Genomic DNA, 27357 nt, shown 5'->3' on the forward strand with positions numbered 1-27357 from the left:
ATTAATCTACACAAATTGAGAAGTAGGAATCCTGCAGTGCTTCCTTACCTAAGTAAGGTTCTAGCCTTGGCTGTGTATGAACTTTGATCTGTGACAATACCTTGAAGCTTCTGTATAGTCTTCAGGGATTTTCTTTTTCATTTGTCTTCATTCAAAATTTATATATCCATACATACCAAATTGTGTTCATTTGCACTTCTCTTACATTGTCATTCACCCTCTTAGGTGTTTGCAGTACTGTGGTTTTGAACTGGCCTCTTCACTAGGGCCTAACTAGCCACACCTCCAGCCCTAGATTATCTTTGGATACATTTTCCTGTACATTTTTATGTTGTTTCTGTGTAATGTGATAATGGATTTTTACATTTGAGCCAGTCAATATTGTTTGAATATTGTAGGGAAAACTTTATATACTTTATTTTGATTAATTCTGACTGATTGGAGCAGGTTTTTTTTTTTAATTTAATTTAATTTTATTTGTGAACATACTGTACAGAGGGGTTACAATTACATGGGCAGGATAATGCGTACATTTCTTACCAAGCATTGCACCCTCCTCCTTTGGTTTACCCTTCACATCCCTTCCCAGCCTCCCCCCCCCAAGCAGGTTTGTTTTGAAGTTTCTGTTTAAATAAATGTTCAGTTGCACTACTGCATTCTACATACCAACCTGATCTCTACTTGGCTAACTTGTAATACTTAGGCTAACTTATTTTTGTAGTGTCTCACATGACAAATAACAACAAAAACTGTTTTTGCTCTTAGAAATACCTTTGAGTAATTATTATTAGAGTCCTAAATGTGAAAACAATCTTTAACATTTAAATTAATTCGCTTTTTTAAGTACTAAGATTTTGTCTTAGTATTATTTTTTTCTAAAATTTGTGGGTAGGGTTATTTTTTCGCCCATATCAAGTTTCTACTTTAGGAATTCTTTGTTGTTGTTGTTGTTGTTGGAACTGAATATTTTAGGGGAAGAGTGAGTATATAAAGAAAACTGTCTCATTAAACTTACTTTGCACTGTGCACCATTACAAACTTGTGTATGTTATTGAACTTATTTCTTTTTTCTTTTTGTGCCAGTCATGGGGCTCAAACTTAGGGCCTGAACATTGTCTTTTAGGTTTTTCATTATTTCAGCCACAGCTCTAGTTTTGGCTTTTTGGTGGTTAATTGGAGATAAGAATCTCACAGACTTCCTTCACAGGCTGGCTTTGAACTGTGATCCTCAGATCTCACCTCCTAGTTGCTAGGACTACAAGTGTGAGTGAAATTGATGAGGATGATATATTGCTTTCCATTACTCAGTGAACATCTTATTTTTTGTCACTGCTTTGTAAGCAAGCTGTTAGTATATAAACTTACAGCACACAGTGTAAAGACCTGTTAGGCTCTAGCATAATTAAGTAGGTAATGATCAAGTAGGTAAATGACCTTTCTGTGGCCCTATTGGATGTGTCCAGATTGGCTTGGGTTTGTTCTCCCAAGCCAAACCCTCCCCTATTTCAAGGCAACTGAACAGTTAGTGCATAAAATATACCAGCTATTTGCTCACTAGATTAATGTATATATAAAACAAGAGAAGTGGTAAGAACTTTTTTTTTTATTGTCAGTACTGGGAGCTTGAACTTACCAGCCTGGGTGCTGGTCCTGATCTTTGCTGTTCAAGGCTAGCTAGCACTGTACCACTTTGAGCCACACTTATACTTAGATTTTTTGGTGGTTAATTGGAGATAAAAGTCTTCTGGTGGGCTGGCTTGGAACCTAGATTCTCAGATCTCAGCCTCATGAGTAGCTAGGATTATAGCAATGAGCTACCTGCGACATGCTGGTAATATGTTAGTTTTCCTTTCTCAATAACATTCTGTACTAGTGACTTGCCACTTTAATAGTGGCCATTCCTTTTTTGGCTCTTAGATCTGTGTTATTATGTTTAATTTTTTGTTTTTTAAGCATGAATGTTAATTACATTAAGTATTCTGCTTCTGGAGTCTTGTCAATACCATGGAGCCAATATAGCAGAACATTTTACCACCAAGTACTTAACTTTCTATAGCAATTACTTATTCTCAAGGCTTGTTCATTGATATGAAGGTTGTGTGGTTGACAGTAACATAAAGTGACCTTTTGTTAAGTTGTAAGTCATGTGTATTATAGTATGATTGCCTTTTTAAGGCATGAGTTCTTGTTATATTGCGCAGGTAGAGATAAGTCCAATGAATGAAAGGGAAGGAAAAAAGTTTGGTACATTTTTGTTAGATTTTCTACCTTGTCCACCTTGGAAAAAAAAGAATTGAAACAGCTGAAAATGCACCGTGGTGTTTGTAGAGACATGAAATGGTTAAATTGGAATGGAGAAAGTGTAGGAAGAATGTTGTAAACACAAGTGGGAGTGTAAAATACTTCCTAGTATATTTACAAAAACAATTTAGGAGTTATTCTGCCAATGCAAACATCCAACAATTAATGGAAAATAAGACGGGGTTCTTTTTGTATGTTCAAGTTTTAGAGTTAATCTTTTTTTTTTTTGAGACAGGGTCTCTGCTGTATAGTGTAGGCTGTCCTTAAAATCATGATCCTCCTGTTTCAGCCTCCTGAGTGCTGGAATCACAAGCATGTGTCTCCAAGCTCCAATTGAATTTCCTCCTTTTTTTTTTTTTTTTTTTGCCAGTCCTGGAGCTTGAACTCTGGGCCTGGGCGCTGTCCCTCAGCTCAAGGCCAATGCTCTACCACTTGAGCCACAGTGCCATTTCCAATTTTCTGGTGGTTTGATTGGAGATAAGAGTCTCTCAGACTTTCTCACCCTGACTGCCTTTGAACCACAATCCTCAGATCTCATCCTCCTGAGTAGCTAGGATTACAGGGGTGAGCCACTGGCGCCTAGCTTCCCTGAGCTTTTTTTTTCTCAGGGGTAACTCTACCACTTGAGCCACAGAGCCTTTTCTAGCTTTTTCTGTTTATGTGGTACTGAGCAATTGACCCAGGCAAGCACTTTACCACTAAGCCACATTCCCAGCCATAATTTCCTCCTTGATGAGGTTAAATTGTTTATTTTTTATTGAGAGTGGTTCTATCCCTGTTGCCCATGCCAATCTCAGATTCCAGGATTTCATTGACCCTCTCCATTTTAGTCTTCCCAGTAGCTAGGACACCTGGCCTGAAGTTAATGACTAAATGAAACAAATAATTCTGGATTAAATTTTTTTCTTTTAAATTTTTGGTGCCAGTCCTGGGGCTTGAAATCAGAGCCTGGGTACTGTCCCTGATCATCTTTTGCTCTAGGCTAGCGTTCTACCACTTGAACCATAGTACCACTTTGGGCTTTTTCTGTTTTATGTAGTAATGAGGAATTGAACCCAGGACTTCATGCATGGTAGGCAAGCACTCTACCACTAAGCCACGTTCCCAGTCCCAGAATTTTTTTTTTTTTGGTCGGTTGTGGGGCTTGAACTCTGGATCTGGGCGCTGTTCCTGTGCTCTTCAGCTCAAGGCGAGCGCTCTACCGCTTGACCACTTCCAGTTTTTCTAATGGTTTATTGGAGATAAGAGTCTCATGGACTTTTCTGCCCAGGCTAGCTTTGAATGGGGATCCTCAGATCTCATCCTCGTGAGTAGCTAGTATTACAGGCGTGAGCCACCGGTGTTCGGCCCTGAGATTCTTTTTTTTTTTTTTTGTCTGGATGTGGGGCCTAAACTCGGCCTGGGCACTGTCCCTCAGCTCTTCAGCTCAAGGTGAGTGCTCTACCACTTGAGCCACAGAGCCACTTCTGGCTTTTTTCTTTTTTTTTTTTTTTGTCGGTCGTGGGGCTTGAACTCTGGGCCTGGGCGTTGTCCCTTAGCTCTTCAGCTCAAGGCGAGCGCTCTACCACTTGAGCTACAGCGCCACTTCCGGTTTTCTGGTGGTTTTATTGGAGATAGGAGTCTCACGGTCTCTCCTGCCCGGGCTGGCTTTGAACCGTGATCCTCAGATCTCAGCCTCCTGAGTAGGTAGGATTACAGGCGTGAGCCACCAGCGCCCGGCTGGCTTTTTTCTTTTTGCTTATGTGGTGCTGAGGAATCGAACCCAGGGATTCAGGCATGCAAGGCAAGCGCTCTACCACTGAGCCATCTTCCCAGCCCCTCACTGGTTCGTTTATAATATCATCTGCCTAAAAGATGGAAGTTGTTTTGTTTTTTCTGAGTGTAAGGATACGGTAATATATCCTTATGGGAACAGCTGCTGCTGGTTCACATGTATAACTAAACTCTGGAGTCAGAATTGGGAAGATTGTGGTTCCAGGCTAGGTCAGAAAAAGTTAAGGGGTGGGGGGTTGGAAAGGATGGTAAGGGGAAACAAAGGAGGAGGCAACAATGGTTGATAAGAAATGTACTCATTACCTTGCCCACGTAATTGTAACCCCTCTGTACGGTATTTTCACAATAAAAAAAAAAGAAAAAGTTAGACGGTCCCCCTCCCCATCTCAACTAGTAGCTGGGTATAATGGTCCACACCTGTCATTGCAGGTGTAGTCCAATACAGACAAAAACTGAGATAACCCTCACCACCCTAATCTCAACAGAAGCAACTGGATGTGGTGGTATATAGATAGGTAGGGAATGTAAGTAGGCTCACATAGAAATCTGCTGAAAAAGCTAGAATGTCCCTAGGTCAAAAAGCAAAAAAAAAAAAAAGTTATACTTCAAAGCCATAGAGCATTTGCCTAGCAAAGGTATAGCCCTGAGTTCCACCCCTAGAACCAAAAATAAAAAAATAGGTAAAATTTGTAATAAAGGTTAGAGATATCACAGAGTGTTCCCTCCCTCCGTCCCTCCCCTCCTTCCTTCCTTCTTTTCCTTCCTTCTTTTCTTTCTTTCTCTTTTTGTGGGTCATGGGGCTTGAACTCTGGGCCTGGGCGCTGTCCCTCAGCTCTTCAGCTCAAGGCTAGTGCTCTACCACTTAAGCCACAGTGCCACTTCTGGCTTTTTCTGCTTATGTGGTGCTGAGGAATCAAACCCAGGGCCTCATGAATGCAAGGCAAGCACTCTACTACTGAGCCACTTTCCAGCCCCAGGCTGTTTTCTTTTTCTTTTTTCTTTTTTTTGGTCAGGGGCCTTGAACTCTGGGCTTAGGCGCTGTCCCTGCACTCTTCAGCTCAAGGCAAGCACTCTACCACTTGAGCTACAGCACCACTTGCTCCATCGCCCCCCCAAAATGTGTGACTGAATGTTAGTCTATTTTTCATTTGCTTATCTGAGTCTTAATGACATTCTTATAAAGGAGGAGCTGTCCCGTGCTTTTCAAAAAATTTTTGACCATACTACAGTAAGAAATACTTTTTTTTTTTTTGGTCCGGTTGTGGGGCCTGAACTCTGGGCCTGAGCACTGTCCCTCAGCTCTTCAGCTCAAGGCCAGTGCTCTACCACTTGAGCCACAGCGCCACTTCCGGCTTTTTTCTTTTTGCTTATGTGGTGCTGAGGAATCGAACCCAGGGCCTCAGGCATGCAAGGCAAGCGCTCTACCACTGAGCCAACTTCCCAGCCCCGAAATACTTTTTTTTGTTGTTGGTTTTGGGGCTTTAATTCTGGGCCTGGGCACTGTCCCTGAGCTCTTCAGCTCAAGGCCAGTGCTCTACCACTTGAGCCACAGTACCACTTCTGGCTTTTTTGAGTAATTTATTGGAGGTGAATCTCAAAGGATTTCCTTCCCTGGCTTTCAACTATAATCCTCAGACCTCAGACTTCTGAGTAGCTTAGTGAGCCACTAGCACCCAACCCTTTTAGCATTTTTGCTCAAGACTGGCACTCAACACTTGAGCCACTTTCTGCTTTTTGATGGTAATAGGAGATGAGGGAGGTCTATGTATGGACTTTCTGCCTGGGTTGTTGTTGGTTTTTTTTTTTTTTTTTTGCTAGTCATGGGTGCGGACCCTTAGCATTTAAGCTCAAGGCTAGCACTCTACCACTTGAGCCACAGCACCACTTTGGTCTTTTTCTGCTTATGTGGTGCTGAGGAATCAAACCCAGAGCCTCAAGTATGCAAGACAAGCACTCTACCACTGAGCCACCTTCCCAGCCCCTGGGTTGGCTTTGAACTTCCATTCTCAGCCTTCTGAGTAGCTAGGATGGATTATAGGCATGAGTCAGTAGTGTCTGGTTTTATAAATCATGTTAAAACAAATTTATTTACTCAGTTAAGACTCTTCATATTTATAGGTGCTGGCAAGGTGGCTTAGTAGTAGAATGCTTGCCTCACATGCATGAAGTCCTTGATTTGATTCCTCAGTACACATAAAACAAAAAAACTGAAGTGGTGCTGTGGCTCAAGTTATAGAATGCTAGCCTGGAGCAAAAGACAGTGCCCAGGCCCTGAGTTCAAGCCCTAGGACAAGACCCTTCATAAAGAGTAATAGCCTGTCTTCTAAGAGCTCACACTGAATTTACAGGTTTCATTATAAAAAGGTCTTTTGTATTGCATGTCTTTATGGATTATTTTTTTCGTGTGTGTGTGGGGGGGGGTGGGGGTGGGGGTGGGGGGGTGGGGCTTGAACTCTGGGCTTGGGTGCTGTCCCACAGCTCTTGAGCCACGGGGCCAATTCCAGTCTTCTAGAGCTTTATTGGAGATAAGAGTCTCAGTTTCTGCCCCAGCTGGCTTTGAGCCGTGATCCCTAAATCTCAGCCTCCTGAGTAGCTAGGATTACAGTGTGAGCCAGCAGCGCCCTGGCCTAGCTTTTTCTTTTTATGTGGTACTCAGGAATCTAAGTCACATTCTCAGCCCCTATGGATCATTTTAAATCTTTCACCTTTTTTTTTTTTTTTTTTTTTTTTTTTGGTCAGTCGTGGGGCTTGAACTTTGGGCCTAAGCGCTGCCCCTCAGCTCTTCAGCTCAAGGCTAGTGCTCTACCACTGGAGCTGCAACGCCACTTCTGGTTTTCTGGTGGTTTATTGGAGATAGAGTTTCACATCCGGTGCTGGTGGCTCACGCCTGTAATCCTAGCTACTCAAGAGGCTGAGATCTGAGGATCAGGGTTCATTGCCAGCCCAGGCAGGAAAGGCTGTGAGACTCTTATCTCCAATAAACCACTAGAGAACCGGAAGTGGTGCTATGGCTTAAGTGGTAGAGCACTAGCCTTGAGCTGAAGAGTGCAGGGACAGCGCCTAGAGTTCAAGCTCCACGACTTACAAAAAACAAAACCAAAAAAAAAGTTTCACAGACTTTCCTGCCTGGGGCTGGCTTTGAACCGCGATCCTCAGATCTCAGCCTCCTAAGTAGCTAAGATTACAGGTGCCACCGGCGCCCGGCTAAATCTTTCATTCATATTTTTAGTTTATATTTTAACTTTGGAAGAGTTCTGAAAACTTAGTCCAGTTTAATTGAGTATCTGTGTGCGCCCACACACTGATCCTAGGGGGGTTGGACTCAAACATGAGCTCTTATTTGGCTTTTTCCTCCCAAGGCTGCCACTCTGCCAGGTTTTTTTCTTATTCTTTTTTTTTTTTTTTTTGGTCTGTCATGGGACCTGAACTGAGCCTGAGCCGCTGTCCCTCAGCTCCTCAGCACAAGGATAGCGCTCTACCACTTGAGCCATAGTGCCACTTCCAGCCCTTTCTGCTTATGTGGTGCTGAGGTATTGAACCCAGGGCTTTGTGCATGCTAGGCAAGCATTCTACCACTGAGCCACATTCCCAGGCCTGCCAATTCCTTTTTTTTTTTTTTTGTCCTGGGGCTTGGAACTCAGGGCCTATCTCTGAGCTTCTTTTGCTCAAGGCTAATACTTTACAATTTGAGCCACAGTGCCCCTTCCTGCTTTTTTTTTTTTTTTAATTGTGATTAAGTGATTACATAATTCCCCAAATTTCACATTGTGGGATAGTGATGCTCAGTTAAAGTCACAGCCGCAGTGCCCCTTCCTGCTTTTTTTTTTTTTTTAAATTGTGATTAAGTGATTACATAATTCCCCAAATTTCACATTGTGGGATAGTGATGCTCAGTTAAAGTCACAAACACGTTATAACTTTTCTGGAGCAATTTGTCTATCACGGTCTATAACATTTATGATTTCTATGAGCTTTGCCATATACAGTTATTTCTTCCACATTGGGTGGTATGTACATTTCTTTTGTTTTGCATAGCATCAGCTGTTCCCTCTTTCCCATTTGTCCCCTCCCTCCCATTGCTGCCATTAAGTTGTTTAGTTCATTTTGGTCAATGTCCTGTGCAGCTAATGGGTCCTGCTGTTGTATGTTTTTCCCTGATTCCCTCAAGTTTTGTGTCGTCTTCCTGGTTCCCCTCTGGTGTGCACATATATGCCATACATGTGATCAGCAGCATGGGGTTATTTAGTAGTGATTTGACCAGATGAGTGGAAGTTCTTTGTTTCTTAAGTCTTGTTAATTTTGTCGTATCACCTAACATTTTGGATTTAGCATCCACTTATCAGGGAGACCATGTACCGTTTGTCTCTTTGCTCTTGGCTTACCTCGCTCAACATGATTTCTTCATGTTCCATCCATTTCCCTGTAAATGCCATTATTTTGTCTTTTTTTTTTTTTTTTTTTTTTGCTGGTCGTGGGGCCTGAACTTGGTCTGGGCGCTGTCCCTCAGCTTTCAGCTCAATGCTAGCACTCTACCACCTGAGCCACAGCACCACTTCTGGCTTTTTCTACTTATGTGGTGCTGAGGAATTGAACCTAGAGCCTCATGCATGCAAGGCAAGCACTCTACCACTGAGCCACCTTCCCAGCCCATATTTTGTCATTTCTAATGGCTGCATAGTATTCCATTGTGTATAGATACCACAATTTTTGGATCCATTCATCTGTGGTGGGACATCTGGGTTGTTTCCATATCCTGGCTATTGTGAACAGTGCTGCAATAAGCATGGAGGTGCATGTGTCCTTGTATACTGACTGGTTCCTGTTGTTCAGGATAGATGCCTAGAAGTGGTATGACTGGGTCATAATGGAGGTCAATATTTAGCTTTCTGAGGACCCTCCAGACTGCTTTCCAAAGTGGCCTTCCCGCTTTTTCTATGTATGTGGTGCTGAGGAATCAAATCCAGGGCCTCCTGCATGCGAGGCAGCACTCTACCACTAGGCCACCTTCCCAGCCAATTTCTGCCATACCTCTAGCCCAGGGTTTTTGCTAATAAAGTTAAGAATTTCAAGAGTTTCCTGCTTGGGGTGGCTTTAAACTTCTTATTATCTCAACCTCCTGAGTAGCTACAATTACAGGTATGAGCCACCAACACCCAATTTGAATCCCCCCTCCCTTTTTTTTTTTTTTTTTTGGTGCTAGTCCTGGGGCTTGAACTCAGGAGTTGAGGTGTTTTTTTGTTTTTGTTTTTGTTTTTGGGCGTGGGGCTTGAACTCTGAACCTGGGCACTGTCCCTTAGCTCTTCAGCTCAAGGCTAGCGCTGTACCACTTGAGCCACAGCATCACTTCCGGTTTTCTGTGGTTTATTGGAGATAAGAATCTCATGGCCTTTCCTGCCCGGGCTGGCTTTGAACCCTGTGATCCTCAGATCCTCAGCCTCCTGAGTAGCTAGGATTACAGGCGTAAGCCACCAGCACCCAGCCCTACATATATATTTTTTGATGTTGAGTTTTTTTTTATTGTGAAAATACTGTACAGAGGGGTTACAATTACATGGGCAAGATAATGAGTACATTTCTTATCAAGCTACATTTTTTTTATAATTGCTTTTTAAAAAATTATTGTTTTAGAGGTGATATACAGCAGGTTTCCCATAAATATGTATATATATACACACAAGCACACATGTACTGTATATGTGTATACATATACACATATATGTATTTACATATAAGTATGTCGGATGATATGTACATTTCTTTCCTTTTGCTTAGTATCAGCTGTTCCCTCCTCCTCTCTTGTTCCCTCCCTCCTATCACCACCCTTCAGTTGCTTAGTTCTCTTTCATCAATGTCCAGCAGCTGATAGGCTCCTCTGCTGTACTTTTGCCTGCTTTCCTCTGATTCTGTCCTCCCACCTTCCCTCAGATGTGCACATGAATACACCATATTTGAGGTAAAGAGTACAGAAAAACAATAAGACAAATTAAGAAAAGGTCCTTTAGGCTGGGAATGTGGCTTAGTGGTAGAGTTCTTGCCTAGTATGCATGAAGCCCTGGGTTTGATTCCTCAGTACTACATACACAAAAAGCCAGAAGTGGCTCTGTGGCTCAAGTGGTAGAGTGCTCAGTTTGACCAAACAGAAGCTCAAGGACAGTGCCCTGAGCATGAGTTCAAGCCCCCAGACTGTCCCCACCAAAAAAAAAATTTAGGAGGAAGTCCTTTGTTTCCATATCTTTGCGGTTCTTCACAGTATGTGTATTATTTTATATACATATGAAAAGGTGTTGGGATAAGTTCTCAAGTATTCAATGTTGCATAACCAAAAATTCCTTTTGAATACATAGATGTTTTATAATATAGCGTAGCAAGTATAGCAGTATAATAATAAGATAATATTTCTGGGGTCATATTTGGAAATGTTAAGTTGTAAGAACCAAAATGTAAAGTTTTGTTTTTTTTTTTTAATTTTAGTAACAGTTTCTTATTCTGTGTCAAATTGTAACCTGTATCTTTTGTATTTGTGTTTAGATTTTGGCTCTCTGTTTGACCTGGAGCACGACTTACCAGATGAATTAATCAACTCTACAGAATTGGGACTAACCAATGGTGGTGATATTAGTCAGATTCAGACAAGTCTTGGCATAGTACAAGATGCAGCTTCTAAACATAAACAGTTGTCAGAATTATTACGATCTGGTAGTTCCCCTAACCTCAACATGGGGGTTGGTGGTCCAGGCCAGGTCATGGCAAGTCAGGCCCAACAGAACAGTCCTGGATTAGGTTTGATAAATAGCATGGTCAAAAGCCCAATGGCACAGCCTGGCTTGACTTCTCCCAACATGGGGATGGGCACCAGTGGACCAAATCAGGGTCCTACTCAGTCCACAACAGGTATGATGAACAGTCCAGTAAATCAGCCTGCCATGGGAATGAACACAGGGATGAATGCTGGCATGAATCCTGGAATGTTGGCTGCAGGCAACGGACAAGGGATAATGCCTAATCAAGTCATGAATGGTTCAATTGGAGCAGGACGGGGACGACCGAATATGCAGTACCCAAACCCAGGAATGGGAAATACTGGCAGCTTATTGACTGAGCCACTGCAGCAGGGCTCTCCTCAGATGGGAGGACAAGCAGGATTGAGAGGCCCCCAGCCTCTTAAGGTGAGTACCGTGTTGATTTGTGCATATTCAGTGCCCATCTGAGTATTCTAGCGAGGGTTTCAAGTCTTCAGTGATGATGTTCAATTTTTTTATTTTATTTTTTTATTATTTTTATTATTTTTATTTTTATTTTTTGGTCCAGTCGTGGGGCCTGAACTCTGGGCCTGGGCGCTGTCCCTCAGCTCTTCAGCTCAAGGATAGCGCTCTACCTCTTGAGCCACAGCGCCACTTCGGGCTTTTTTCTTTTTGCTTATGTGGTGCTGAGGAATCGAACCCAGGGCCTCATGCATGCAAGGCAAGCGCTCTACCACTGAGCCACCTTCCCAGCCCTGATGTTCAATTTTATATAGAGCATCTGCTGCATAATACAAGGGTACAGGGATTTGCTGGGCATTTACAAGTTGGTGTTGTTGGTTGTGGGGCTTGAACTTTGGGCCTGGGCGCTGTCCTTCGGCTCTTCAGCTCAAGGCTAGCGCTCTACCACTTGAGCCACAGAGCCACTTGTGGCTTTTTCTGCTTATGCGGTGCTGAGGAATCGAACACAGAGCCTCATGCATGCAAGGCAAGCACTCTACCACTGAGCCACCTTCCCAGCTCCATTCTACCACTTGTTGAGCCACAGTACTACTTCCAGTTTTCTGGTGATTAATTGGAGGTAAGTCTCACAGACTTTCCCCTGCTTGGGCTGGGCTGGGCTGGGCTGGCTTTGAACCAGTATCCTCAAATATCAGCCTCCTGAGTTGATAGGGTTACTAATGTTGTAGTGGTTTTTTTTTTTCTTTTCCTTTGTATCATGGGGATATTATGGTATTGATGTAGATACAGACATCCTTTTTTGGAGCTTGAACTTAGGGCCTTCTACTCTTGCCTGGTTTCCTTGTTCAAGGCTTGGTGCCCTACACTTGAGCCAGACTTGCTTTTGGATTTTTGCAGTATAAAAGAATTTTTTGGCACTAAACACCAGTGGCTCACATCTGTAATGTGGCTACTGAGGTAGTTGATAATCTGAGGATCACAGTTCAAGGCCAGCCAAGGCAGTCAAGTCAGTGATATTTGTATCTCCAATTAAGGACCAGAAAACTGGAAGTTCATTTGGGCTCAAATCAAAATGATAGTGTTAGCTTTGAGTACCATGGCTCAGGACAGTGGCCAGCTTCTGAGTTCAAGCCTGACTGACAAAACAAGAATTTATATTTATTTTTTTATTTTTTTATTTTTTTGGGTCTGATCGTGGGGCCTGAACTCTGGGCCTGGGCGCTGTCCCTCAGCTCTTCTAGCGCTCTACCATTTGATCCACAGCACCACTTCTGGCTTTTTCTTTTTGCTTATGTGGTGCTGAGGAATCGAACCCAGGGCCTCAGGCATACAAGGCAAGAGCTCTATCACTGAGCCACCTTTCCAGCCCAAGAACTTTTTTTCAATTGTGTTTTCAGGCTGGATTTTTTTTTTGGGGGGGGGGTCAGTCGTATGACTTGAACTCTGGGTGTGGGCGCTATCCCTCAGCTCTTCAGCTCAAGGCAAGCGCTCTACCGCTTGAGCCACAGCACCACTTCCAATTTTGTAGTGGTTTATTGGAGAGACGAGTCTCAGGGACTTTCTTGCCCGGGCTGGCTTTGAACCGCTATCCTCAAATCTCAGCCTTCTGAGTAGCTAGGATTACAGGCGTGAGCCACCAGCGTCCAGCTCAGGTCTTCACCTCAAGGTGAGAGCTCTACTACTTGAGCCACAGTGCCACTTCTAGTTTTTTTTTGTTTGTTTATTTGTTTTGTTTTGGTCAGTTGTGGGGCTTGAACTCTGGGCCTACTCACCTCCTCAGTTCAAGGCAAGTGCTCTACCACTTGATCCATAGCAACACTTCTAGTTTTAGAGTGTCATGGACTTTCCTGCCCAGGCTGGCTTTGAACCTTGATCCTCACATCTTGGGTCGCTAAGATTACAGGCGTGAGCCTGTGGATAGTTTTAGGAATGTATAGATTTATAGAATTACAAAGCCAAAAGAACTGAGGTCGGTGGCTGGGAAGGTGGCTTAGTGGTAGAGTGCTTGCCTTGCATGCATGAGGTCCTGGGTTTGATTCTTCAGCACCACATTAGCAAAACACTGGACATGGCACTGTAGTTCAAGTGGTAGAGCGCTAGCCTTGAGCTGAAGAGCTGAGGGACAACGCCCAGGCCCAGAGTTCAGGCCCAGGGACTGACAAAACAACAACAAAAACTGAGGTGGTTTTCCTTTTGTGAATGTCCACTGGTGATGAGGCTCATAGTTTTGTTTTGTTTTGTTCTGCTTTTACTTATAAAGGTGATGGACAGAGGAGTTATAGTTTCCTAAGTCAGGTATTGAGCACATTTCTTTGGAACTGTTACCCCTTCCCTCATTTTTTTCTTTGAGGCTCATGTTTTATCATTTTACCCCTGCTGTATTATAAAGGCAGGCATGAACACTTGTGAGTGGGTAGAAAAATGAGTTTTTTTTTGTTTTGTTTTGTTTTTGTCGGTCGTGGGGCTTGAACTCTGGGCCTGGGCATTGTCCCTTAGCTCTTCAGCTCAAGGCGAGCGCTCTACCACTTGAGCTACAGCGCCACTTCCGGTTTTCTGGTGTTTTTATTGGAGATAGGAGTCTCACGGTCTCTCCTGCCCGGGCTGGCTTTGAACCTCGATCCTCAGATCTCAGCCTCCTGAGTAGCTAGGATTACAGGCATGAGCCACCAGTGCCCGGCAGAAAAATGAGTTTTGTAACTGTCTATTAGAATAGATAGATGTATTGCAGAGTGACATGTAAAAATATTAGTAGAACTATGATCCTCAGATCTCAGCCTCCTAAGTAGCTAGGATTACAAGGTGTGAGCCACCAGTGCCCTCTTGTGATTCCCTTTTCATTGGTTAGTTGTTATTTCATCCTGAGTTACCATTCTGTATACTTGCTGTCTTGCTGGCTGGCTGTTTCTAGTTGGAGATAATTTACTTTTTCTATTTTCTCTCTCTCTCCTCCCTTCCCTTCCCTTTCTTTCCCCATCTCCCCTACTGCATTCAGGGCCTGAGGGCTGTCTGTTAGCTTTTTGGTAAGGATGGTGCTCTACTACTTGAGTCACAGCTCCACTTCTGGCTTTTTGGTAGTTTATTGAAGAGAATATGAGTCTCATGGACTTTCTTGCCTGGGTTTGGCTTTGAACTGCAGTCCTCAGATCTCAGCCTACTGAGTAGGGAGGATTACAAATACAAGCCATCAGCTCCTGGTCAGAGCTAGACTCCTTTTTTTTTTTTTTTTTTTGGTTGGTCATGGAGCTTGATCTTCTGGGTGTGGGTGCTGTCTCTGAGGTCTTCAGCTAAAGGCCAGCACTCTACCACTTGAGCCAAAGCTCCACTTCCAGTTTCCTGGTGGTTAGTAGGAGATGAGACTCATGGAGTTTCCTTCTTGGGCTGGCTTTGAACTGTGATCCTCAGATCTCAGCCTCCTGAGAAGCTAGAATTATTGGCATGTATAACCACCGGCATCTGGCCAGAGGTTGACTTTAAACCTTACATTTAGGGATAGAGCTGATTTTGGTTTGATACAGTATTAAATTGTTGAATGAAAATGCATTTATTTGCACGTGACATTTGGTTTGTGAACTATTAGTGCTAGTGCTCTTCAAAGTAGTAGCTACCATAAAGTATACAGCTGGAGGTGTAGCTCAAATTGTAGAACACCAGATTACAAAAAAAAAATTATTTTTCTTTTATTTATTTTTATTGTGAAAATACTGTACAGAGGGGTTACAATTATATGGGTAAGATAATGAGTACATTTCTTTCTTTCTTTATTTTTGGGTCCGGTCATGGGGCCTGAACTCTGGGCCTGGGCGCTATCCCTCAGCTCTTCAGCTCAAGGCTAGCGCTCTACCACTTGAGCCACAGCGCCACTTCCGGCTTTTTTCTTTTTTGCTTATGTGGTGCTGAGGAATCGAACCCAGGGCCTCATGCATGCAAGGCAAGCATTTTACCACTTGAGCCACCTTCCCAGCCCCATGAGTACATTTCTTATTAAGTATTGTAGCCTCCTCCTTTGTTTCCCCTTCCCATCCTCCCCCTGCCCCCCAATCGATCCTCCCTGCTCCTTCCCCACCCCCCACCAAAGTTGTAAAGTTCATTTTCGATATAACGAAAAAAAAAAATTTTTTTTTGTACTAGTTTTGAAGCTTGAACTTGGGAAGGTGGCTCAGTGGTAGAGCACTTGCCTTGCATGCCTGAGGCCCTGGGTTCGTTTCTTCAACACCATATAAGCAAAAAGAAAAAAGCCGGAAGTGGCGCTGTGGCTCAAGTGGTAGAGCGCTAGCCTTGAGCTGAATTGCTGAGGGACAGCGCCCAGGCCCAGAGTTCAGGCCCCACAACTGGACCCCCCCACCCCAAAAAAGAAGAAAGTGAGGGCTGGGAAGGTGGCTCAGTGGGAGCGCGCTTGCCTTGCATGCCTGAGGCCCTGGGTTCGAGTCCTCAGCACCACATAAGCAGAAAAAGCCAGAAGTGGCGCTGTGGCTCAAGTAGTAGAGTGCCAGCCTTGAGCTGAAGAGTGCCCAGGTCCAGAACTCAGGCCCCATGACCGACGAAAGAAAGAAAGAAAGAAAGGAAGGAAGGAAGGAAGGAAGGAAGGAAGAAAGGAAGGAAGGAAAGAAAGAAAATGAGACGAGAATAGTGATGGCCTAATAATAAAGGGTTAACATTTAATTTCTTCTCTTACTCCCATTTTCTTCTCTTTCTTACTCCTAGATGGGAATGATGAGCAATCCCAATCCTTACAGTTCACCATATTCTCAAAATTCTGGACAGCAGCTTGGAGCCAGTGGCCTGGGTCTCCAGATTCAGACAAAGACTGTACTACCAAATAGCTTATCTCCATTTGCAATGGACAAAAAGGCAGTTCCTGGAGGAGGGATGCCCAACATGGTGTGTACTTATGTTTTTTTTTTAAGTTGGCATTTTAGAAAAGAATGTGTTAAAACTTTGATGCTGTCTTCTATATGTGCCAGTGCTTGTACACATTAGGAGTTTGAAGGTATGTAGTAAGTGAACCCTGTGAGAGAGGAGGCTTTTGCTTTCTTTGCATTTCACATGGTATTTTATTTTCGATGGCTATTGTTCAATAAGAAGACAGTTCCAGCTAGGACCAGTGAAGTTTCAGGGCCTACCTTACAGCTCCTTTGGCTAGTAAGCATTTCTGTCAGAAAAGTTTGAACCTTTTTGCTCTTGGGGGTAAAAGACTTTTAGAACATCATTCTTAGAGACCAACCAGATCTATTAATTTTGTTCGCTTTTGCTACATCTATGTAACCTCTCTAAAAAATTACTTTGGTTTTTGTTTTACCATGCTCTAAGCTACATCCCCAGGCCCCCTTATGTGTTTTAAACATTGGTGCATGTTAGGGAAAAATCAACTTTTTTTTTTTTTTTTTTTGTGGTCATGGGGCTTAAATACTAGGCCTGGGTGCTGTCCCTAAGCTCTTCAGCTCAAGGCAAGCGCTCTACCACTTGAGCCACAGTGCCACTTTCATTTTTTTCTGGTGGTTAATTAAAGATAAGAGTCATATATACTTTCCTGCCCAGGTGGGCTTTTTCTTTTCTTTTTTTTTTTTTTGGTCAGTCATGGGGCGGGCTTGAACTCTGGGCCTGGACACTGTCCCTTAGCTCTGCAGCTCAAGTCTAGAGCTCTACAACTTGAGCCACAGTGCCACTTCTGGTTTTCTGGTGGTTTATTGGAGATAAAAATTTCCTGGACTAGACGGGCGCTGGTGGCTCACGCCTGTAATCCTAGCTACTCAGGAGGCTGAGATCTGAGGATCGCAGTTCAAAGCCAGCCCGGGCAGGAGAGACCGTGAGACTCCTATCTCCAGTAAACCACCAGAAAACCGGAAGTGGCGCTGTAGCTTAAGTGGTAGAGCACTTGCCTTGAGCTGAAGAGCTGAGGGACAGCGCCCAGGCCCAGAGTTCAAGCCCCACGACCGACAAAAAAAAAAAAAAAAAATTTCCTGGACTTTCTTGCCCAGGCTGGCTTTGAACTGTGTTCCTTAGTTCTCAGCCTCCCGAGTAGCTAGGATTACAGGTGTGAGCCACCAGCCCCAGTCTGGCTTTTTTTGTTTGTATGTTTGGTCAGTGGTGGGCCTGCACTCTGGGCCTAGGCGCTGTTGCTCAGATATTCAGCTTAAGGCTAGCTATCACTTGAGCCATAGCGCCACTTGTGGCTTTTTCTGCTTATGCGGTGCTGAGGAATCCAGCTCAGGGCCTCATGAATGCAAGGCAAGCACTCGACCACTGAGCCACCTTCCCAGTCCCCGAGCCTGACTTTGAACCCTGATCCTTAGATCTCAGTCTCCTGAGTAGCTAGGATTACAGGCATGAGCCACTGGTGCAGGCTGTTTATTTTTCATTTTTATTCATTTTTTGGTTAATCATGGGATCTGTAATTATAGGAAGACATAGTAATCTAAATTTAACCCTTTTTTGTGTATGTCATTTTTTTTTTTTTTTTATGTCGGCTGTGGGTCTTGAACTCTGGGCCTGGGCGCTGTCCCTCAGCTTTTCAGCTCAAGGCGAGCGCTCTACCACTTGAGCTACAGCGCCACTTCCGGTTTTCTGGTGGTTTATTGGAGATAGGAGTCTCACGGTCTCTCCTGCCCGGGCTGGCTTTGAACCGCGATCCTCAGATCTCAGCCTCCTGAGTAGCTAGGATTACAGGCGTGAGCCACCAGCGCCTGGCTGTTGTATGTCATTTTTTCAGTAAAGCTGTAAAAAAAATTTCATTGTCTGGATTTACTACAACCATATGTTTAGATTTTATGTGTGTGTGTGTGCACATGTGGGAATGGTCTTGGATCTTGAACTCAGGGTCTGGGCTTTATAGCTCGGACCTTTTCACTTAAGTGTTCTATCAGTTGAGCCATACCTCCACTTCGTTGTTTTTGTGGGGTTTTTTGGTAGTTAAGTGAAGATCAGTCTCAACAGCTGGGCACTGGTGGCTCTCTCCTGTAATCCTAACTAGGCAGGAAGTAGAGATCTGAGGATCATGGTTTGAAGCCAACCTGGACAGTAAATCCATGAGACTCTTATCTCCAGTTAAAAAAACAGCCGGGTGCCGGTGGCTCACGCCTGTAATCCTAGCTACTCAGGAGGCTGAGATCTGAGGATCGCGGTTCAAAGCCAGCCCGGGCAGGAGAGACTGTGAGATTCCTATCTCCAATAAACCACCAGAAAACCGGAAGTGGCGCTGTGGCTCAAGTGGTAGAGCGCTAGCCTTGAGCTGAAGAGCTGAGGGACAGCGTCCAGGCCCAGAGTTCAAGCCCCACGACCGACAAAAAAAAAAAACAAAAAAAACAAAAAAAAACAGTAAAAGCCAGAAGTGGCTCAAGTGGTAGAGCACTAGTCTTGAGCACAGAGTCTCAGGGAGGGGCTGGGCAGGTGGTTCATTGGTAGAGCGCTCGCCTCACATGCATGAAGCCCTCGGTTCAATTCCTCAGCACCAGAGACTCAGACAAAGCCAGCAGTGGGTGCTGTGGCTCAAAAGGTAGAGTGCCAACGTGGAGCAAAAAAAAAAAAAAGTCTCAGGGAGAGTGCCCAGGACCTGAGTTCAAGTCCCAGGACTGGGGGATATATTAAAAAACAACTTAAAATTGTTTCTTACCCAGGATGGCTTTGAACTGTGATCCTCAGCCTCCTGAGTAGCTAGGATTGAGGTGTGAGCCACCACACCTGGTCTACTTTTGTTGTGTGTCACCTATATTTTAGGTGGTATCCTCTAAGTAATAGACATGTAAAGACAAGTAAACATATCCCTAACCTCAGAAATGTGTTTTTATCAATAAAAAAACAAAAAAACTACATGTCTTTCAAAGGCTATTACAAGGCTTACCTGAAAATAAATAGATTGGCATTTACTAAAGGGTCACAACTGACAGTTGTGTATCTTTATTACATTCCTTAGGGGCAGCAACCTGCCCCCCAGGGCCAGCAGCCAGGCCTGGTGACTCCAGTCACCCAAGGGATGGGTTCTGGAGCACACACTGCAGATCCAGAGAAGCGCAAGCTCATCCAGCAGCAGCTTGTACTCCTTTTACATGCCCACAAGTGCCAGCGCCGGGAGCAGGCTAATGGGGAAGTGAGGCAGTGCAACCTTCCCCACTGTCGTACGATGAAGAATGTTCTGAACCACATGACACACTGCCAGTCAGGCAAGTCCTGCCAAGGTGAGTAGGCCGATAGGGCCAGGAACTGATTTTAGTACATTGATTATGATGATGGTATTGTTTATGTATATATCCAAACTAAGCAAAATATATAATTTGTTCTTTTAATTTCCATTTTTGTTGTTACTGCAATGTTAGCAATTACACCCCATGTCTTGAGCATCCAAGGCAAGTGGTCAGCCATTGAGCTGTGCCCTCAATCCTTTGTGTATATTATTTATTCAGTAAAGTGTTACAAAAAATTTCATTGTCTGAGCCAGGTTCCTATAATCCTAGCTACTCAGGAGGCTGAGATTTGAGGATCACAGTTCAAAGCCAACCCGAGCAGGAAAGTCCATGAGACTCTTATCTCCAGTAAACCACTAGAAAACTGGAAGTGGTGCTGTGGATTGAAGCAGTAGAGCGCCTGCCTTGAGCTGAAGAGCACAGGGAAAGCGCCCAGACCCAGAGGTCAAGCCCCACAACCCCCCCCCCCCCCCCGCCAAAAAAATAAGTTTCATTATCTAGATGTACTGGATGTACTACAGATTATCTACCTGGTGAAGGACATCTTTGATCCCTTTAGTTTTAGGCAGTTTAGTAATCTACTGGATGGGCATTGGTAGTTTTCATCTGTAATCCTAGATACTCGGGATACTCTGAGGATCATCTTTGGAAGTAATCTGGCACATGGGCACAGACAAATTTGCTATAAACAAGGCCATATACAAGTACATATTTACATGGATTCTATATATGTGTATTTATTTCTTTTGTGCTGACCCTGTGGCTAGAACTCAGGCCCTGGGTGCTGTTTCTGAGCTTTGTTGCTCAAGATTGGCACCCTGCCATTTGAGTTGTAGCTCCCCTTCAGTGATTTTGGTGGTCAAGTGAGATGATTGTCTCATGGACTTTCTTGCCAGTCTGGCTTTGTACAATGATCTCAGAGGTCAGCTTCCTGAAGAGCTAGGATTATAGGTGTGATCCATCACCATCCGGACAGAAAATATATTTTTGAGGGAACCCTTCCCCCCCCAAAAAAAAAACAAAACAAAACACCAATGCCTTGTACTTCAGGCAAAATGCTCTTCCACTACCCCCCCCCCCCCCCCCGTTTTTTTTTTTGGTCTTGCAGGTTAAGGGCCTTGACCTCAGGGCCTGGACACTATCCCTGAGCTTTTTTGCTCAGGGCTAGCACTCTACCATTTGAGTCATAGCCACTTCTTTCTAGCTTCTTGTTGGTTAACTGCAATTAGGAATCTTGTAGATTGAACCTGAGCAGCCTGGCTTTTAACAGTGATCTCAGTGGCTAGGATTATTACAGATGTGAGCAGTGGACTCCAGTTAAACATTTTTTCATGCATTTATTAGCCATTTGTACTATTGAACTCTGCTTAATTCATTTGCAGACTAAATTTCTTTTATTAATTTGATTGTCTTACCGTCTGGTATTTTTAACTCACATATTCTGGGTATTCCCATTCTGTGAATTCTCTCTTGTCAGTTGTGGGGCTTGAACTCTGGGCCTGGGCCCTTTCCCTCAGCAATTCAGCTCAAGGCTAGGGATTTATCACTTGTCCCACTGCACTACTTCTGGCTTTCTGGAGGTTAATTGGAGATAAGGGTCTCATGGACTTTCTTGCAAGGGGTTGGGTTTGAACTGGATCCTCAGATCTCGGCCTGCTGAGTAGCTAGGATTATAGGTTTGAGCCACTGGCGCCCACATGTGAGTTGTCTCTTGTTGGTACTTGTTTTCCTTGATATTCAGTAGCTTTTTTAATTTCATGTAATCCCATTATTCCTTATTTTCTCTCCCTATGCAGTTGAGTCTTATTCAGCAAATAATTGCCTATGGTTAGGTATTACTGAGTTTTGCTACTGTTTGTGTCCTGCAAATGCCCATTTTCATATGTTTTTACTTGATCGGTTTTATCCAGTTTAATAGCTAATTTTATAGAGCAACTAAAAATTTTGTAACCAGGCACTAGTGGCTCATCCTGGCTACTCAGGAGGTTGAGATCTCAGAACCAAGGTTGGAAGCCAGCCCAGGCAGGAAAACCCTTGAGGATCTCATCTCAAATTAACCACTCAGGGGCTGGGAAGGTGGCTCAGTGGTAGAGCTCTTGTCTTGCATGCCTGAGGCCCTGGGTTCGATTCCTCAGCACCACATAAGCAAAAAGAAAAAAGCCGGAAGTGGTGCTGTGGCTCAAGTGGTAGAGCGCTAGCCTTGAGCTGAAGAGCTGAGGGACAGCACCCAGGCCCAGAGTTCAGGCCCCACGACTGGACCCAAAAAAAAAATTTTTTTTTTAACCACTCAAAGCTGGAAATAGAGTGCTACTCTTTAGCAGAAGACGTTCAGGGACAATGCTTATGCCCTGAGTTGAAGTCCTAGGACAGGCACCCCCCCAAAAAAAAAAAAAAAAACCCAAACAAACAACTTTGTACAGGCATTGTTAATTACTTAGTAGGCCAAGATCTGAGGATCTGGTTTTGAAGTTACTTGGGGCAGAAAAGTCCTCAAAACTCTTTAAAAAATTACCCACCAGGGTTGGAAATGTGGCTTAGTGGTAGAGTACTTGCAAACATGTAAGAAACTCTGGATGCAATTCCTCAGTAACACATAAACAGAAAAAGCTGGAAGTCATGCTGTGGCTCAAGGGTAGAGTGCTAGCCATAAGCAAAAGCAGCTCAGGTATCATGCCCACGCTCTGAGTTCAAGCCCCAGGAATGGGGGAAAAAAAAAAAGCAAAATAAAAATACCTACCAAACAGCTGAAGATAGAGCTGTGTCTCAAGTCATAAATTGATAGCTTTGAGCACAAAAGTTCAGAAACAGTACTCCAGCGCTGAGTTCAAGTCCTGTAATTAACACCAGAAAACAAATCTGTATGTACTCCTAATATACAAGCATAAACTCAGGGCCTCATTCAATGTCCTTTTTTTTTTTTTCCCTCCACTCATTGCTAGCACTCTACTTCTTGAGCCATTCTTTCAATCTCAAATTTTATTGTCCAGACTGGCTTTGAACTGTGATCCTCTAGGTCTTAGGCTCTAGAGTAGCTACGATTATTGGCATGAGCCACTGGTGTCCTGTTGTCATTCAAAACTTTTTTTTTTTTTGGGGGTCTGGTCGTGGAGCTTGAACTCTGGGTGTGGGCACTATCCCTCAGCTCTTCAGCCCAAGGGTAGCACTCTACCACTTGAGCCACAGCGCCACTTCTGGCTTTTTTCTTTCTGCTTATGTGGTGCTGAGGAATCGAACCCAGGGCCTCATGCGTGCAAGGCAAGCGCTCTACCACTGAGCCACCTTCCCAGCCCCTGTCATTAAAAACTTTTATAGGCAATATGTGTTATAATACTGGCTTATAATGCTTTTATCTAACGTAAATATAGCATGCTGGTAGAAGATGGGCTGCTCTACAACTAGATTGCATAAGTTTGTACTGTCTTTGTGAAAATTATTGTTTTCTCAACTCTTAAGATCTCATTATTAATAGTATCTTCCAGTTATGTTGCTATGATTAATAGTATCTTCTAGTAGTGTTGTTATGAAGAAATGATTTATATCACTTGCTTGAGTGTTTAATAATTGCGCTATTATTCATGTAAAAATCCTTACTTAAATTTTTTTTGTTTTAGTGGCACACTGTGCATCTTCTCGACAAATCATTTCACACTGGAAGAACTGTACAAGACATGACTGTCCTGTGTGTCTTCCGCTCAAAAATGCTGGGGATAAGAGAAACCAGCAGTGTAAGTTCATACCAGAAGGATCCTGAGGTTCTGACTAGTGACTTGATAGGATTCATAGTTTTTTTTTGTTTGTTTGTCGGTCGTGGACAGCCTGGGCGCTGTCCCTCAGCTCTTCAGGTCAAGGCGAGCGCTCTACCACTTGAGCTACAGCGCCACTTCTGGTTTTCTGGTGGTTTATTGGAGATAGGAGTCTCATGGTCTCTCCTGCCTGGGCTGGCTTTGAACCGCGATCCTCAAATCTCAGCCTCCTGAGTAGCTAGGATTACAGGCGTGAGCCACCAGCGCCCGGCAGGCACTGTACTCTTAATGCATGAAAATTCAAAGTAACAAAATTGATAATACTTTACTAAGTATGAAGAAGAGCTTTTTTTTTTCTTTTCTTTTTTCTTTTTTTTGGTGGGGGGGTTCCAGTTGTGGGGCCTGGGCGCTGTTCCTCAGCTCTTTAGCAAGGCAAGCGCTCTACCACTTGAGCCACAGCACCACTTCCGACTTTTTCCTTTTTGCTTATGTGGTGCTGAGGAATTGAACCCAGGGCCTCATGCATGCAAGGCAAGCGCTCTACCACTGAGCCACCTTCCCAGCCCCTAAAATTTTTGTGAAGGTGGCTCAGTGGTAGGAGAGCTTGCCTTGCATGCATGAGGCCCTGGGTTCCATTCCTCAGAAAAAGCCGGAATTAGTGCTCTTCAGATCTCAGCCTCCTGAGTAACTAGGATTATAGGTATAACCACTGGCACCCAACTAAATCTATGAGGTTCTGTCTCTAGTTAACCACCAAAAAGCCATGAGTAGAGCTCTGGCTCAATTAGTAGAGCACCAACATTGAGTGAAAAAGCTCAAGGACTAGGCACATACCTTTGTTGAAGCCCCATTTCAGCATGTGTGCACGCGTATGCACACACACACATATACACTTATATATACACACACAAATTCTGAGGTGTTGGAAATGGCGTGGTAGCTAAAGTGGTAGAGCACTCACCTTCAGCTCAAGGACAACACCCAGGCCCAGAGTTCAAGCCCCATGAACACCTCCCCCCTTCAAAAAAAAAAATTGAGGTGTTACTTAAATACAACAAAATTCACCATTTAACATATGTAAGCAATTGCGTTTTTTTTTTTTTTTTTTCAAATAAATTGTGCAGCTCTGACCCAACTCAAATTTTAGAGCATTCCCCAGTGTAATATTGTAATACCATTCTTTTGTCTTCTCTAGCAATTTTGACTGGAGCACCTGTTGGGCTGGGAAACCCTAGTTCTCTCGGAGTGGGTCAGCAGTCTACACCTAGCTTAAGCACTGTTAGTCAGATTGATCCCAGCTCTATTGAGCGAGCCTATGCAGCTCTTGGCTTACCCTATCAAGTAAACCAGATGCCACCACAACCGCAGGTGCAAACGAAGAACCAGCAGAATCCCCAGTCTGGACAGTCTCCCCAAGGCATGCGGCCCATGAGCAACATGAGTAAGTTGATGTCTTCCTTGACACATTGGTTGATTGATTAAATTCTGGCTAGAAATTCGGGATTAACTCCTTTGATGGATTATTCTTTTTTTTCTTAAATTCTTATTTAAATTGCTATATGTGTTATAAAGGTCCTTTCATAATGTGTACACACCCGGGAACTGCTTCTGTTATATTTCCTTTTTCTTTTCTTGTTTTTGTTGATTGATTGTTTTGTGTTGGTTCTTCAGCTTGAACTCAGGGCCTGGGCATTGTCTTTGAGATTTTGTTCTAAAGGCATGCTGTAATATTTGAACCACAACTTCTCCACTTCCAGCATTTTTGATAATTACTTGGAGATAAAAGTCTCATGCAGTTTCCAGGAGTATTTACTTCAAATCCATATCTTCAGAGATAGCAATCTTCTGAGTAGCTAGGAGTATAGGAATGAGCCACCAGCACCTGCCTGTATTTCATTTTTGATCTTCATTTTGATCCTATGTTGCTGAAATGAGATCACATGTATTAGTCCACAACTATCTTTACACTGTATGGTTATTTATATTAAATATCCAGTAACTTAAATATCCAGTCAAAAACTCTTCTCTCTCAGTCATAAGTACTTTTTTAGTGGCTATATACTATCTTCAGGTATGCAACCGTTTTCTCCAAGTAGATATTGAGGATTACAATATTTTTTTAGTTAACTCTCATGGCATTTGCTCCTTTTTAAATTTTTTATTAAAAAATAAGGGAGACTCATGCTAAGACTATCCATAGATATCAGAATTGGGGGATGAGGCCTGGGCTGTAGCTCAATGGCAAAGCACTTGCCTAGCAAATGCAACGTCATGAGTTCAATCCCTAGTACCAAAAAAGAAAAGACAAAAAAAAAAGAGCTAAAAAAAAAAAATTGGGGGATGAGAGTTGGGAATGTGACTTATGGTAGAGTACTTGCTAGCATGCTTGAAGCCCTAGGTTTGATTCCTCAGTACCACGTAAAAAATAAAAGCTGGAAGTGGTGCTGTGATTCAAGTGGCAAAAGAAGCTCAGCTATAGTACCCAGCCAGGACTGGCAAAAAAAAAAAAAAATAGTAGAATGCTCAAATCCCATTTATAAAATGGTGTACTGTTTGCAGGTAATCTACATATACCTCAGACATAAATTTCTCTCTAGGGATTATGAATGTGGCTTAATGGTAAAGTGCTTGACTGTCATGCATGATGTCCTGGGTTCAATTCCTTGGTACCACGTAAAATAAAAAATTAAACAGTAAATTACTCTCTAAATTATAATACGTAATACTGTATAAAATAGTTGTTTAGGGGGCTGGGAAGGTGGCTCAGTGGTAGAGCACTTGCCTTGCATGACTGAAGCCCTGGGTTCGATTCCTCAGCACCACATAAGGAAAAAGCCGGAAGTGGCGCTGTGGCTCAAGTGGTAGAGCGCTAGCCTTGAGCTGAAGAGCTGAACTCTGGGCCTAGGCCCCACGACTGGACCCTCCCCCCTCCCCCCCCCCAAAAAAAAGTTGTTTAGGAACTGAAAATGTTGTTCCTGTTAAATAAACATGAATGCGTGTACATGCGCCCACGTACACAAATCTCTCCCCACTGAAGTATATTTCCAGCCTAATGAATACTTTAAATTCCTTGGATATCAACTTTTGAATACAAGACTGATCTTAAAATCAATTTGTTATTAAGAACGTATTGAGCACATGGTGAAAAGGGTTTTTTTTGTGTGTGTTTTTGTTTTTCTTTTTTCCCCCTCGTGTGTGGGGCTTGAACTCAGGACCTGAGAGAACACAGGGAATGTGGCTTAGCTAGAATGCTTGCCTAGCGTGTATGAAGCTCTGGGTTTGATTCCTCAGTACCACATACACAGAAACAGCTGAAAGTGGCACTGTGGCTCAAGTGGTAGAGTGCTAGTTTTGAGCAAAAGAAGCTCAGGGACAATGCTCAGGCACTGAGTTCAAACCGCAGGACAGCCCCTCCACCTCCCCCCCCCCCAAAAAAAAAAAAAAAAGTACTTATTGTACCGTAAGAACATGTTACTTACCCTGATGCTAACAGCTTACGCCTGTAATCCTAGCTACTTGGGAGGGTGAGATCTAAGGATTGCAGTTCAAAGACAGCCCTGGCAGGAAAATCCATGAGACTCATCTCCTGTTAACTTCCAGAAAATGCTAAGTGGCACTGTGTGACTCAAAGTGGTAGAGCAGTAGACTTGAGCAGGAAAGTACATGGGAGGATACTTGAATTTTTTTTGTTGGTGGTGGGACTTGATCTCTGGGCCTTAACGCTGTCCCTGAGCTCTTCAGCTCAAGGCTTGAGCCACAGTGCCACTTCTGGTTTTCTGGTGGCTTATTAGAGATAAAATTTTCTCAGACTTCCATGCCCAGGCTGGCTTTGAACTGTGATCCTTAAATCTCAGCCTCCTGAGTAGCTAGGATTACAGGGGTGAGCCACCAGCTTGAACTTAGGGCCTGGGCACTGTTTTTGAACTTCTTTAGATCAAGGCTAACAATCTACCACTTGAACCACAACTCCACTTCAAGCCTTTTCTGTTTATGTGGTACTAAGGAATCAAACCCAGGGCCTCATACAAGCTAGGCGAGCACTTTACCACTAAGCCATACTCCTAGCCTTTGGATTGTTTTTTTGTTTGTTTTTTGTTATTTAAAAAGGATGATAATGATGAATTGCCTCTTCTAATTGCATTGTTCGCCATTTTCTTACTGGAT

The 27357-nt window shown here is 43.5% G+C and overlaps 1 protein-coding gene and 1 long non-coding RNA gene across 2 annotated transcripts in view; one reads left to right on the forward strand and one right to left on the reverse strand.

The window, feature by feature from the left end:
* Window positions 1-27357, forward strand: part of Ep300 (E1A binding protein p300) — a 79571-nt gene that overhangs the window by 2003 nt on the left and 50211 nt on the right. The window contains exons 2-6 of the mRNA XM_069999620.1: window positions 10603-11240; window positions 15978-16154; window positions 19183-19444; window positions 23062-23175; window positions 24389-24634. Coding sequence (XP_069855721.1) covers window positions 10603-11240; window positions 15978-16154; window positions 19183-19444; window positions 23062-23175; window positions 24389-24634 — 1437 coding nt within the window. The remainder of the gene's footprint in view (window positions 1-10602; window positions 11241-15977; window positions 16155-19182; window positions 19445-23061; window positions 23176-24388; window positions 24635-27357) is intronic.
* LOC138811786 (uncharacterized) overlaps window positions 24630-27357 on the reverse strand; it is a 61253-nt gene continuing 58525 nt past the window's right edge. Inside the window, exon 5 of the long non-coding RNA XR_011367498.1 lies at window positions 24630-25118. This is a non-coding gene — a long non-coding RNA (uncharacterized lncRNA). The remainder of the gene's footprint in view (window positions 25119-27357) is intronic.

The sequence above is a fragment of the Dipodomys merriami genome, unplaced genomic scaffold (assembly GCF_024711535.1).
Source record: "Dipodomys merriami isolate MVZ:Mamm:240054 unplaced genomic scaffold, mDipMer1.0.p SCAF_55, whole genome shotgun sequence".
Classification (NCBI taxonomy): Eukaryota; Metazoa; Chordata; class Mammalia; order Rodentia; family Heteromyidae; genus Dipodomys; species Dipodomys merriami.